The sequence below is a fragment of the Brachionichthys hirsutus genome, chromosome 21 (genome assembly GCF_040956055.1).
Source record: "Brachionichthys hirsutus isolate HB-005 chromosome 21, CSIRO-AGI_Bhir_v1, whole genome shotgun sequence".
Taxonomy (NCBI): Eukaryota; Metazoa; Chordata; class Actinopteri; order Lophiiformes; family Brachionichthyidae; genus Brachionichthys; species Brachionichthys hirsutus.
This window is the reverse complement of record NC_090917.1, coordinates 8888459-8902879: the sequence shown is the minus strand read 5'-3', so window position 1 is coordinate 8902879 and position 14421 is coordinate 8888459. Positions and strand designations below refer to the sequence as shown.

Sequence of the window (14421 nt, the reverse complement as noted above, 5' to 3'; positions counted from 1 at the left end):
CAGGACTCTACAACATTATCAACCCTGTATTCAATTCAATTGCAGGACTCTACAACATTATCAACCCTGTATTCAATTCAATTCAATTCAGTTTTATTTCTATAGCGCCAGATCACAACATAAAGTCATCTCAAGGCACTTTACAGGATTAGCAGGGAAAGACCTGCAGGGAAACACAGAACCCAACTTGACCCACAAGAGCAACGGAGGCAAGGAAAAACTTTCCTTTAACGGGCAGAAACCTTGGACAGAACCTAGGCTCATGGTGGATGGCCATCTGTCTGGCCGGCTGGGTTGAGAGAGAGAGAGAGAGAGAATGGCAGGTCGGAGACGAGTCAAGGAGATGGATAGGGAAGTGATAGCGAGACAGAGCAGGAGCAGACAAAAACAAAATGCTAATGCTAGCGACGTGGACATCAGCGCTGAGGCCACGGGTCCAGGTTCTGCAGCACCACGGACAGAAGGACCTGAAAGAGAGAGAGGGACAAACAGCGGGAGAGAGAGAACAAGACTACGGGGAATAGAGACAGATTGCACACATATATTTATAACATGAATAACCCGATAAAGATGGAGGAGCTCAGTGTGTCAGTGTGCCGTATGAAACAATGTCTGAGCTTCGCAAGGCAGCATTCATCTATACACGTTTACAATATCATAATAAAACACACACAAATAGGATGAATATTCCTGCACCTCGAAAGAATGTGACGGCTACCTGTGTAAACCACCTGCATGTTAGTTCATACCGGACCCCTTCATGACTGTGACTTTTGGTGAGTGACTTGAATGCAGATTTGAGAAGATAGGATTTTGAAAGTCTTAGTAAATAGAAAAATCCAGATTTTTTTTGTATACAGACGGATCTCAAAATTTGATGACCCATCTTCAAAAAAACAATTTCATCAAGCTCCATCCCACAGTTTTTCTGTAATCCTGCTAACAAACAGATAAACAATCAAACAGACAGAAACATAACCTCCTTGGCGAGTTAATGAAGCTGACGATGAAGCACAGCCGTTTCCAGCGTAAAACTGAAGTGGCTGTGTCAACAGGACGTGAGCTGTAAGAGGAACAGGAAGTCAGCTGAAGTGTAGTTTCTGAAAATGTCATGCACGTTTTTGCTTTAAAGGTCCGGCGTTCAGGATTTAGGAGCAGAAATTGAATCAACAAGTTGTTAGGCGACATAATGGGAGGAAGAAGAAGGATTGAAAACATAAAAGAATATATGCCGGTCTTTGAGTATTTTCCACGTAAATATGTGTGTGAGGTCAGCAAGTTAGCATCATATGCAGTGGGGGGGTTTGAAGTGTAGCTCCACTTCAGTGAAATTGGTGTGGGAGGGTACTCGATGAGGTGGGCCGTCCTGGGCGATGTGCAAATGGGGTTTAAGTGAGCAGGATACTGGGAAAGGCTTCTACACACTGGGTGTTTGAGCCTTGTATGCGGCTGAGCTGAAAGTGGTTGAGCTCCAAAAGAGCTGAAATCAACTACGGTGCATCTGAAGTACAAGTCAAAAAAAAAAAGTATTCACCTGGATTTAACTAAGCAAATAGATACCAGCCTCCTATCGGATAATCACTGCATTCAGCTTTAAGTTATTTAACCCCAGCTGATGCAATCAGTAACGACATCCTCGAGGAAAAGATGTTTGTCTGTTTAGGAAGGGTCAAATCATTGGCATGCATCAAGCAGAGAAAACATCAAAGCAGACTGTAGAAACTAGTAAGATCGGGTTAAGATCTGTCCGAGGGATTATTAAAAACAGTTACCATCCGCAAATCGAAGCAAAACAACAGCAGGACTCGAGAGTATGTTTAATAGTGAAAGTAAGAGCATTTCCACGGCGTGAAGGGAACTCAAGGGATCGAACAGCTGAGTAGCCTCAAGAAAACCACTAATCAGTGAAGCTAACCGGAAAAAAAGGGAGCAGAAAGATTGGACTCTGGAGGAGTGGAAGAAGGTCATGTGGTCGGAGTCCAGATTGACCCCCTTCCAGAGTGATGGGGGCATCATGCCTAGCGCCCACTGTGCAGCCTGACCTGGGGTTGCTGCGGTTAGCAGGTCGAGGTTCACCAACATTCAACGTTCACCAAGAGATCTTGGTGAAAAATTAATGCGACGCTGGATTGGAAATAAATCTTGTGACATTGCAGAGGAGCATGGTGGTGCAGTGGTTAGCGCTGTGGCTTCACAGCAAGAAGGCTGCAGTATCAAATCCGAATTGTCTGTGTGTGGCCCTGCGATGACCTGGCAGCTTGTCCAGGGTGTACCCTGCCTCTCTCCCGTAGGCTGCTGGGATACACAACCCGGTAACAGAAGACACGGTTAAGAAAATGAATGAACTGATGACACTGTTTTTAAGGGACGCCTTAAAACCATTTGCTAGATAAAGTTTTCAAACGCTACACCTCAAAACTCAACATCATGGAAACCGAGTATCAGGGTTCAATCACATTCAGGAACTCTGAATGAAACCGAGAGACAGAAAGTAAAGCAGAGACAGAAACGACCTGTTTGTTGTTCTCGTGCGTCAGAGATTGTCTTTATCCCTCTACCTGCTATCTCACCCCTTCACCCGTTCCTCCCTCTCATCTTTCCCACCCCCGACTGCCTGCGCCTCCACATGCAGCTGCCGCATCAACCGAATCCTGGAGTCTCCACGGGGCAACGCTCTGCTGGTTGGAGTGGGCGGCAGTGGCAAGCAGAGTCTGACCCGATTGGCTGCCTTCATCTCCAGTCTGGACGTTTTCCAGATCACCTTGAGGAAAGGCTACAGCATTGCCGACCTCAAGGTTAGCGCAGGATTTACACGCCGAGCCGTATTATGCTGCAGGAAACCTCCATTTCAGCAGCGCTGTCTCGTATGAAGTGATTTCTACAGCCAGGCTCAATGCCGAGAATTAAAGTGTATTTGTCTCCACACAGTACACTCCCAGGGTTCAGTTCTCAGGCACCCCCCCCCCATCACAGATCTCATCTCATTACGTGTGTCACTCTCCCCCCCTCGTCTGTCACACAGACTGACCTGGCATCGCTCTGCATCAAAGTTGGCGTGAAGAACGTTGGCACCGTTTTCCTCATGACAGACGCACAAGTGGCAGACGAGAAGTTCCTCGTTCTGGTCAACGATCTGTTGGCATCGGGTAACTGCTACAACCCATCGCCGTGAGAAACGTGGAGCTCGGCTGAGCTTCAGTTCCAGCTTGAAGCTTTTGAGTACATTTTCAGAGCGTTCATTTATATCCACCATTTGTACCGTGACGTCACAACAAGTGTTAGAACTCCTATTAGCAACTGCACTGCTATGCAACAGTAGGCCACACCCCCTATTCCAATACAAATCAAGGCTGTTATGCTAATGCAATTCCCTTCATTAGCATAAGCCTTCTGTACGATTTCCTCCGCTCCTAACATACCTACATTTGAAATACAGCGTTGATTGCAGGAAAGAGGAACCTTCTGGTTCACACAATCCCAGTGGTAATATGGGTGATTTGATTCATTCAAGGCGAGATCCCTGACCTGTTCCCAGATGATGAGGTGGAGAGCATCATCAGCAGCGTGAGACCAGAGGTCCGTGCCTTGGGATTGATGGATACAAGGGAAAACTGCTGGAAGTTCTTCATCGATCGGGTTCGCAGGCAGCTCAAGGTGAAACGGTGGACCAGTGCAGGACGGAGTTGTTCGTGTTCTTTGTTGTTCTGCATTTCACTGGTAATCATCCGGAAAATGTCGGCCTCTCCCGAGGGGGAACTTTGTCATTATGCTCGCTCATAGAATATTTGATCTCCGCCATCTCTCTTAATATAGCAATTCCATGCTGCCTCACACTCAAATTTACCATTCCAGAATAGGAAAAAAACAACAACAACTCAGACCCGGATAAACATCTGGCTTTATGACGGAGCTTTTCCCCCACACAATTTTCTCTTCTGACATTTTCAGATGAGCCAAGATGTTTTCTGAGGCACTAGACATTGTTATAAATCAAAGGCGAGCGCAGAAAAGCCGCCGTTTAGCTGCAGATAATTTCCCCAAAGTGTAGCACTTTGGCCCCCCTGGGAAGAGGGGGGGATTTCACGGAGCAGTTTATCCTCTCATTATTACAGCGTGCACCGGCACCGCTGCTCGAGCCTTCCTGAGTTGCAGAGGGAATAAATGGGTGAGGCACGTAAAGAATGGATTTCTAACCTTTTTGGTTCTCTGTCTGTCTTGGAGGATGGAAGGAGCACTTTCCCAAAAGTGTTGGTAATCTCATTCAGCGTGTTTGCAAGGCGTTTGTTTCTGCATGCAACTCAGAGGGTTCCAATCTGCCCCAGAGGCAGATAAGGTCATCACTCTGTGGGAAAATGTAAAATATTAATAGAATTTAGATGATTTTGGTATTATTTGACCTTTTGACCTTGTTTGACCTTTCTGTGTGTGTGTGTGTGTGTATGTGTACACTCCAGGTGGCCCTGTGTTTCTCCCCTGTGGGTAATAAACTGAGGGTCCGAGGCAGGAGGTTCCCTGCAGTGGTCAACTGTACAGCGATCGATTGGTTCCACGAGTGGCCACAGGAGGCGCTGGAGTCGGTCAGCTTCAGGTTCCTGCAGGAGGTGGAGAATATCGAAGTGAGAAATGTTCAAACTTTAATACACATGAAAGTGAAGCGGCCCACAAAAATCATGTTCACGCTGAAATGTAATGTAGAATGTCAGCACCGTGACACAATGACTATTATAGCAAGTCTGGGGCCCAGAAATTAGATCTGGAGCCTGAGCTTCAGGAAATGTTCCTTTCCAGCTAAATCTGTTCAGTCGTTTTCCTTTAATGCGAAGCAACCATTTCACACAGATTTGCATTTGTTGCAGCCCCAAGTGAAGGAGTCGGTCAGTAAGTTCATGGCGTACGTCCACATGAGTGTCAACCAAAAGTCCAAGGAGTACCTGGCCAACGAGCGAAACTACAACTACACCACGCCCAAGTCTTTCCTGGAGCAGATCAAGCTGTATCGCAGTCTGCTGGATCAGAAAAGTAAAGACCTCGCCACCAAGAAGGAGCGGCTAGAGAATGGTCTGCAGAAGCTCAACAGCACCTCCGCTCAGGTACCATCCACAACAGTCTTTAACCTTGAAACGGTGCATGCAGAAGCTCAACAGCACCTCCGCTCAGGTACCATCCACAACAGTCTTTAACCTTGAAACGGTGCATGCAGAACCTCAACAGCACCTCCGCTCAGGTACCATCCACAACAGTCTTTAACCTTGAAACGGTGCATGCAGAACCTCAACAGCACCTCCGCTCAGGTACCATCCACAACAGTCTTTAACCTTGAAACGGTGCATGCAGAACCTCAACAGAACCTCCGCTCAGGTACCATCCACAACAGTCTTTAACCTTGAAACGGTGCATGCAGAACCTCAACAGAACCTCCGCTCAGGTACCATCCGCAACATCCTTTAACATCCATAAACCAACAGTGTCTCAAATACTCCTGTGTTTAGTACTTTAGTTTGTGTTGAAGCTAGTTCAGTAACTGCCATTTATTTTAATCACCTGCACATCCTCCCTCACATCTGGTGAGTGTTACATGAAACATTTGGACCCTTCATAGAGCAGAAACCCCCTTTTATTACTTTTTGTCCTTCCTTTACTTGGCTTTGAGAAATGTGCATCATATCCTGCGTCCTCCTTTAATGACGACACCTGGCTCCATTTGTCCAGACATTTATCTCCGTACCTTTGCAGAGGAGAATTATATGAATTATTCAAACTCCGGGTTTATGTCTGAAATGGCTGTAATTACAGGGAGGCTATGACACCGTTTAAGATCATGCAAAACCACACGCCGACGCTCACATTTACATACCGTCACCCTTAAAGACTGTGCAGCTCGGTGTTTTTGCATAAACATGCACACACGCACACACACCCGCACACAATCACACACATGCATGAGCACAATTCACATCTATGCATTTACATTCCAGAAACGATGCTTTGTATTTGTTCTCCTTCACGTGTTTACTGCAGAACCGATTGAAACACAAACATGCAGCATTTACATGTGAGCCGTTCGGGAATGTGTAGCGATTGAGGAACCTCCTAATTAGAGAACGCAGCATATAAAACAGCAAGAAACCGCTGAAGCACCCAGAGATTGTTAGTGCAGCCACACTGATGACCGCCCTGCTGCGAGGGCTGTTATTCAACATTCTGTACCAGAGAACCAGGAATCACCAGGGGCTGGGAAGGGTGTGTGCGTGTGTGTGTGTGTGTGCGCGCGTGTGTGTGGTATGTACGTCTATGAGTCATCTGGTCCCCAGAGTACACACCGGGTCCATGTTTTCCTTTTCATGGCTGTTGTATCCTACCTTTGGCTGCTGTTGTCTTCAGAATGAATACGTCTCTTCCTCAGCGAGTGTCCATAAGAAGATGTTGGGTTGACCACTGCAGTATTCTGAATATACACAAACACAAATAATTGCTACACACCTTACGAAGACAATCACAACTAGAAAACGACAATCAGCGATTGCAGACCCCGCCTCCAATAGACTATTGGATCTTGTGAGACAGTAAACAGGGCTTCCGGATCAGAGGGGTCAAACCTGCTCTAGCTTGCTGCTCCGGAATGTACTACAAGACTCCTTCTGGACTCTTTTTCCCATCATGCCATTCGTGTCCCTCCCTCTTAAAGTGGCAGTTTACAGCACAGGCACAATTCCAGATGTAAAAATAATTCTAGAATCTGGATCCAGATCCGGATCAACGCCATTCCCGTGGAGGACTGAGCCACGGACAGAACCTTGCTTGTGTAAAAATTTCAAGTCGATTGGGTTACTAGTTTTTGAGTTATGCGCTCAGACAGACAGACAGACAGACAAACAAACAAACAAGCAAACAAACAGACAGACAGACAGACAGACAAACAGACAAACAAACGCACCCAATTGCAATACCCTCGCCTCCTCTTCGGCGAGGGTAACAATGCAGCTCCTTCTACATTGTTATTATTATAGCAGCATTAGCCGTTAGCTGACCGGTTTAACGGCTCCCGGCGCGAGTTCTTGCCTGAATCTTTGTCTCCAGCAGGTAAACACACAAGCTGCTCAGACGCATCGACTATCACCTGTGCCTCGCACCAATTAGTGTACCCTTCTTCCCCCTCTCCTCACCACACCCCCCCCCCGTTCGCCTCCCCTTGCCCATTCATCATGCTGATGACTCACTCGGTGCTCGTCAAACATTCGACTGGATCTTTGCAGGCAGCGAGGACCGACTCACCTCCAGCACGATTTCCTGTTTGTTAATTAGGTGAAAGACGAGCATAAAGAAGCGCCTCTTTTTATTTCCCCTGTGCAGCCGGACAGCGGCACAGAGCCCTATTAGTTGGGAGTTATGAGGGTTTGGAACAGCTTTAATTTGTCTTTACCATCATCCCTGGTCTGTGAACTTGTGTGTGCATTTTGCTTGATAAACTCTTGATCCTCAAGCTTTTCTTTTTTTCCTCTGGTGTGCATTCCAGCACATTTTTTATCTACATGGACAGATAAGATTTATTCTAGCAACAGAGTGAAGGTCATATGATCCATGGCACCATCATGCAGGGCACAACATGCTGCTCACGGACATTTGTGAAACGCTTTTCTTTGACTTTCTGAAGCCACAGAAGCCTCTTTATCGCTTTAAAGCGGATAGGAAATGTTTAGGTTTCCAAAGAATTTCTATTGACTGGTTCAGATTAACAAGATCCAACAACAAGGAGAAATCAAGCCTTCAAAACCGCTTGAGAGATTCAATTAGATGATAGGAAGGGATTTGTTTGCTCCATAGTAATCAGTGTTACTATTAAAGCAGGTAGTGAGACAGAAATAGATTATGCAGCACCACACCCACAAACATTTGGACTCGCTCCCTTATATTCATGCTTAGGTTGTTTCTTTCACTCCATCTCATTTAATCCGGCCAATCTTTCTGTTTTACTTTTTAATTTGATGGAACACTTCAACATTGGTGGAAATTCCTATTCCCAGTGAGACGGGATGATCGATGTTAGTGTTTTCTGCCTTTTACTGAGTCAGGCTTAATTCTGTACTTCGATTTAACATACAAGCATTCATGCAGCTAATTAACGAACCTTAAGTAATCAATAAATTAGGATATTATTGCATGATCCGCCTGGTTCAAGCTGACACAAGAAAATAAGATTTGATTTAGTTTAATACTTTGAGGTTTAAATATGTTCATTGTTTGACTCCAGCGCTGATCTTAAAGGATAAAACGATTTAATTTCTCCATGCATGCTATTGTGGAGCTAAGTTTAGCTAATTACATTGCTTAATTAGATGCTTCTTAAAGGAGTTCTATTTTTCTCTATTATATCTTGCAGGGACTAGTAACTGTCAAAGTAAAGTAAATACTTCCATCTGATGCTTCAGTCAGGAGAGATTACAGACAGATAATCAGACATTGAACATAATAAAATAACTTTATTGATTTATTATTTATTTATTGTTATTGTTTACTTATTTGTTTATTATTTATTGAAGAGTGTTTGGTGCTTAGACGTCGACAGGACGTACACCAGTAAGGGAAGCCATCAATAAATCAGTGCTTCTAGTACGAAGGAGACGTCAGCTGATTGGCTGTCAGGAGAACACGACTGTTTGTGAGTGGATGAATGGATAAGAAGGCACTTGGGCCAAATGTTGTGGGAACATGCTTGTGATATAAAGATGAAGCATGTAGTCTTCCTTCCTGAACTTTCACTAAGCTTTATTTGTTTGTATGAAATAGAAATGCTAATGTGAAAAAGTATTTCCGAAGTACTGTAATCAAGTAAAATAATTGATTGCCGGTGATGACACAATGCTGCTCCGTAAATAAAAGGCGTTCAAAGTGGAAGAGACTATTTCATTTTGACGTAGTGGTGATTATTTGTATGAATGTTCACTCGTCCAAATGTCCAGTCTTGCCTGTGGGATCAGCCGGTCTCATCCTCTTGACCTCTTGACCTTGACTGATCCTCTGATAGGTGGATGACCTCAAGGCCAAACTTGCTGCTCAGGAGGTGGAGCTCAAGCAGAAAAATGAGGACGCCGACAAGCTGATCCAGGTAAGATCCTGCTGGACGTGTCTCCAGGCGTGGACACGCAGGTTCTGGTCTCTGTCCCCTGCAGCGACACCAGCACGATGTGGGCGCAGTGTATTTCTGGGCATTTCATGCATGCTCCATTTTTTTATTTTTTATTTTACTGCTACTTTGGTTTTCAGTTTTTTGAGGTTACAAATATTATTAAAGTCACTTGAATGAATATGCCGGTTTTTTTGGAAGGCTATTTTTTGTTTGCATGCCTCAGTTCCTGTGAACAAAGCAACGCATCCTGCGTGCCGTTCTCAGGTGGTTGGAATAGAGACTGAGAAGGTGTCCAAAGAGAAGGCGGTGGCTGACGAGGAGGAGGCGAAGGTGGCTGCCATTGCTGTGGTGGTCAGCGGCCAGCAGAGGGACTGTGAGGAGGACTTAGCCAAGGCGGAGCCAGCGCTCCTTGCTGCTCAGGATGCCCTGAACACTCTCAATAAGGTCCAGGACTCACTGTTTTATTGATATGCTCCATTATGCGCTCCATTTTCCTTTAGTGTGTGTGTGGGGGGGGGGGGGGTTGAATTCATTTCTTTTCATTTCATTTATCTTCCCCAGCTTCACTAGAATACGTTATGTTCACACAGGCCTGAGTACTAAGTTACAGGATTTAGCCGGGTCTTTGCCAGAATAATATCTTCTCTGTGTTCTGCGAGCCTTTTTTTTTTATCCTCGAATCCCATGTAAGATTAGGAGCAGCCTGGGGGATTTTCAAAAACACCCTCAGTGTTTAAAAGGTGCTCTCTGTTCAAACAAGCAGAACAGACAGTTCAATCACTGCCGAGAGCTCTCTAAAGATGCCTTAATTAATATTCTCTGTTGCATTCTCAAAGTCAGCACAGGTTCTTTTCGTCTAATCCTTTGCTTCTTCTCTCGACCCAGCTTTCTGCAGAGATGTTCAAACTCCATGAACTCATGTGTCCCTCTATTGCAGAACAACGTGACAGAGTTGAAGTCGTTTGGCTCTCCGGTGGTGGCGGTGACCAACGTCACAGCGGCGGTGATGGTTCTGACAGCGCCGGGTGGGAAGGTCCCAAAGGATCGCAGCTGGAAGGCCTCAAAGGTCATGATGGCCAAAGTAGATGCATTCCTGGACGGTCTCATAAACTTCAACAAGGAGAACATCCCAGAGGCGTGCCTGAAGTCTATCCAGCCATACCTGCAGGTGAGCAGCTCGTTAAACCACAGCTAGCCGTGTGTCGTAGCTGCTGCTTGGCAAACTCATCCAGGAAGTTAAAAATGTAGCACGTGCATGACTGCAGTGACAGTAGCACATTACGGCTGTCATGACAGCCAGCGAAAATCAGCGAGTTAAATAAGCGTTACAGATTTAACAGTCGTTCTGATTATGCAGTTCAGTGGAGATGAGGAGAGTCGCTGCAGCAGATAGAAAGAACTCGCTCACAAGTCACACAGATTCTGTTATGCAGAATTATGTTGTATACGTTGTATGTCTCATGTTGACCCCGTGTGGAGACGCTGTTCTCCTTGGGCGTTCTCCTGATCCAGTCGACAGTCGACTACATGTTAGAAAACATTTCTGATGTGATCTCAATGACATTTTGACGGATGGATGGACGGACGCACGCACGGATGGATGGATGGATGGCAGTCTCTTTCTGCTCGTCGTCACGGCAGGTTTGTTTGTTCTCGATCTCTCCAGGATCCCGAGTTCAAGCCGGATCTCGTGGCCTCCAAGTCCAACGCAGCAGCCGGCCTGTGCTCCTGGGTTTTAAACATTGTTAAGTTCTATCAGGTTTACTGTGAGGTGGAGCCCAAACGTCAGGCTCTGAAGAAGGCCAACGCCGAGCTGGCTGCGGCCCAGGAGAAGCTCGCTGCAATCAAGACCAAGATCCACGTAAGCCAAGTCCTTCCTTGTCGCCTTATCGGGTAAAAGATCATTTGTGAATACATTTGTGATGAATTTCACACCGAACAGAAAGAGTGCTGTGAAATGACTCAGCAACTAAACCTAACAGATATCTGAGACATCAGTGTGGATGAAATATTTTACCAAGTCCGGCAGCTTAATAATGGATGCCACAGAATTAAATCAAAAATAACCACAGGCTGCAAGACGAATAGAGACGCAGGATATGAGTTACTTTATCAAGGCTTGAGCGACAGTTGACATATGAGGTATGGCAGGAATACATCAGTGCCTTTGCATCAATAGCCGGTCTAAGTAGTATTAAAAGCTTTTACTCTTCATTAATCCAGAGCCAAACCCATCACCGTCAAAACCTCATTGATAGTAGCAGCTGTAAATAATTGTTTTACATTCAGCGCGGCGCAGAGCGGCGCTCAGGACGCTGCTGCCTGCAGAGCGCCGCTTCCTAAGATCCAGCGTGACCCGCGCTGTCAGTTCTCGGCCCTCGGTCACGTCGCTGGAGCAGAGACCGAGTTCGGAGCCGATCCTCAAACTAATCTACTGAACCTGTTTGCCTCGCCGCCCATTAATCCTGTTTGTCCTCGCGCTAATTGGTTCCATGTGCCAAATTAATCCGCAGCGGAAGGGTTGAGGAAGTTTTCCTCAACTTTCCTCCCAAGTTTCTTTCATATAGAGACTTCCTGCCGTTTTTGCTCTCGAGTCCTCGTGACCACGCTTGTACCCTAACTAGTGGCGGTTTTCCTGTGTCTGTGTTTCCGGCCTATCAGCACCTTAATGAGAACCTGGCCAAGCTGACAGCCAAGTTTGAGAAAGCCACCGCAGACAAGCTCAAGTGCCAACAGGAAGCGGAGTCGACGGCGCGCACCATTTCCCTAGCCAACCGTCTGGTGAGGAGGTCAACAGCGGGGCACGGAGCATCATCTACACCCCCCCCCCCCCCCCCCACTCTCACACAATCACAAACCCTCCGTCACATGCAAACTTGTATTTACAGATATATTCCCACAAACTATTCATCGCTGCTTGTTAGTGTCTCTTTCCCAGATGCGCCATTCGTTTTGTGTGCACACAAACACATGCATAAATCACGCCTCCCACCGACGGCGTGATGAGCGTTGGCATGGTCAGCATGACAAGCTAAATTATTCAGCGGATGTTTCCACAGGTCTGACAGGAGCAAGGAAGGGACAAGGAGTTGAGCTCATCTATAGTCAGTCACAGACATCCATGCAGATGCAGCGACTTGCATCAATAAGCAGCGTTTCCATGATGCATGCAGGGAAGCTGGAGACTGTATGAGAGTCTGTCAAGTTTAGAAGACGTGAGATATGAAGTTAAGCTCTACAGATCCCTGATGGGGAATCTGGATCGAGGAGCGGAGGTGTTGTCCCTCATCAGGGTGGAGACAGCAGGACGAGAACTGCACTGGTTTTGTAGATCTGGTCATGAGACGGCATCAGCGATGACAGCTGTGAGTCACACTTCTGGTCTTCACCTGCGTTACAGGTGGGGGGTCTGGCCTCAGAGAACGTCCGCTGGGCAGAAGCTGTAGAAAACTTCAAAAGGCAAGAGAGGACGCTCTGTGGGGACGTCCTTCTCATCACCGCCTTCATCTCCTACCTGGGATACTTCACTAAACGTTATAGACTCCAGCTCATGGACAACACATGGAGGCCGTATCTCAGCCAGCTGCAGGTGGGGGGGGGGGCTTCTTAGTCATAGTTTAGTAGTTGATACCTGACTTCAAACGTGTGGGACACCCCAAGACTGTACCAACGCAGCAGAGCTGATTGATCATGTGATCAAGGTGCCGATCCCGGTGACGCCTGACCTGGACCCTCTGCTCATGCTGACGGACGACGCTGACGTTGCAGTCTGGCAGAACGAGGGGCTGCCAGCTGACAGGATGTCCACGGAGAACGCCACCATCCTGACTTCCTGCCAGCGCTGGCCCCTCATGGTCGACCCCCAGCTCCAAGGCATCAAGTGGATTAAAACCAGATATGGGGAAGGCCTGCGCGTCATTCGCATTGGACAGAGAGGGTAGGAGCGTTCACCGTGAACGTGCATCGGGACATGTTTGGCATGTTTTGAAAGGGGGGACTTTTGTGTTTTGTCCTGACAGATACCTGGATGCCATAGAGAGAGCGCTCGCAGCAGGGGATGCGGTTCTGATCGAGAACCTGGAGGAAACATTGGATCCTGTTCTTGGACCTCTGCTGGGCAGAGAAACCATTAAGAAGGGAAGGTAAAGAATAGAAGTACTTTATTCTTACTGAGGACATCCAACTCTAGTCTCTGTCTAATAGCAGCCACGCCTTTGTCCACGTCCAAAGTTCCATTATTCCTGACTATTTATTTCCATGTTGGATTGCATTTAGTAGCACTATATAATATACTGTATTTAAAAGTATCTGTTATACTCTAAATATCACAAACAGGTTTTTGTCTGTGTAAGTGAAAGAGTAAAATAAAGATACTTGCAAGATTGTAATGAAATAAAATAAATGAGCAATAGCAAATGTTTTTAGCAGACTGTATATCATTGTTAGAGTCTGAATTTAATGAGGTCAGTATGACAGCATCAAAGTTTACGTTTAACAGCCGCTCCGGTACAGGAGGAGAAGATCGGCTCTTTGTACTGCACACTGCTGGGTGTTGGGGGGGCATGAAGGGCTATAGCGTAGCAGGAGAGGCAATAAATGGGGGGCAAAACCGGCTTTTATCGTGTCTACCATCAAATCAACACAAACAGATTTTTCATATGAAACCGCGTGAGTATATCGGTAGAAGGCTGCTGAGGATGGAACCGCCAGGAAACGGGGATGGACCTCGACCCAGGAGAACTGACGAGACCATTTACCCAAACAGGTGCATTAAGATCGGCAACAAAGAGTGTGAGTACAACCCCAGCTTCCGTCTCATCCTGCACACCAAACTCGCCAGCCCTCATTACCAGCCAGAGCTGCAAGCCCAGTGCACGCTGATCAACTTCACAGTGACCAGAGACGGCCTGGAGGACCAGCTGCTGGCTGCCGTGGTGAGCATGGAGAGGCCTGACCTGGAAGAGCTGAAGGTGAGGGGGTGGAGCCTGGAAGGGACACCTGTTAGACAGGCATGTGACCGTCTACTCTAACAGGTGGGGGGGGCACACTTCTGTGTTATACTGGATGTCTTGCATCTAAAGTCAGCTACTGGGGTGTCTTTATTGGTCACTTTTTATTTCACAAAATTAATGTTTGCCCCTAAATGCATCCAACCACAGTGGTTGGAAATAAATGTTGGCCCCAGTCAGCGAATCTTAGAGAGTGTTGGGTCTGTATTGAGACGTAAACCTATTGAAGCTAAAATGCTGTGTGGAGGAAATGGAATATACATTTTATTTTAAATGCTATATTTAGAA

General features: G+C 46.5%; 1 protein-coding gene across 1 annotated transcript in view; it reads left to right on the top strand.

Annotated features, from left to right (window-relative positions):
• The window catches only part of dnah9 (dynein, axonemal, heavy chain 9), a 90913-nt gene that overhangs the window by 48386 nt on the left and 28106 nt on the right, over nt 1-14421 (top strand). Inside the window, exons 50-63 of the mRNA XM_068754542.1 lie at nt 2633-2795; nt 3023-3146; nt 3512-3654; nt 4455-4616; nt 4857-5090; nt 9023-9103; nt 9389-9568; nt 10062-10292; nt 10791-10985; nt 11786-11905; nt 12525-12713; nt 12826-13061; nt 13144-13266; nt 13890-14094. Coding sequence (XP_068610643.1) covers nt 2633-2795; nt 3023-3146; nt 3512-3654; nt 4455-4616; nt 4857-5090; nt 9023-9103; nt 9389-9568; nt 10062-10292; nt 10791-10985; nt 11786-11905; nt 12525-12713; nt 12826-13061; nt 13144-13266; nt 13890-14094 — 2386 coding nt within the window. The remainder of the gene's footprint in view (nt 1-2632; nt 2796-3022; nt 3147-3511; nt 3655-4454; nt 4617-4856; nt 5091-9022; nt 9104-9388; nt 9569-10061; nt 10293-10790; nt 10986-11785; nt 11906-12524; nt 12714-12825; nt 13062-13143; nt 13267-13889; nt 14095-14421) is intronic.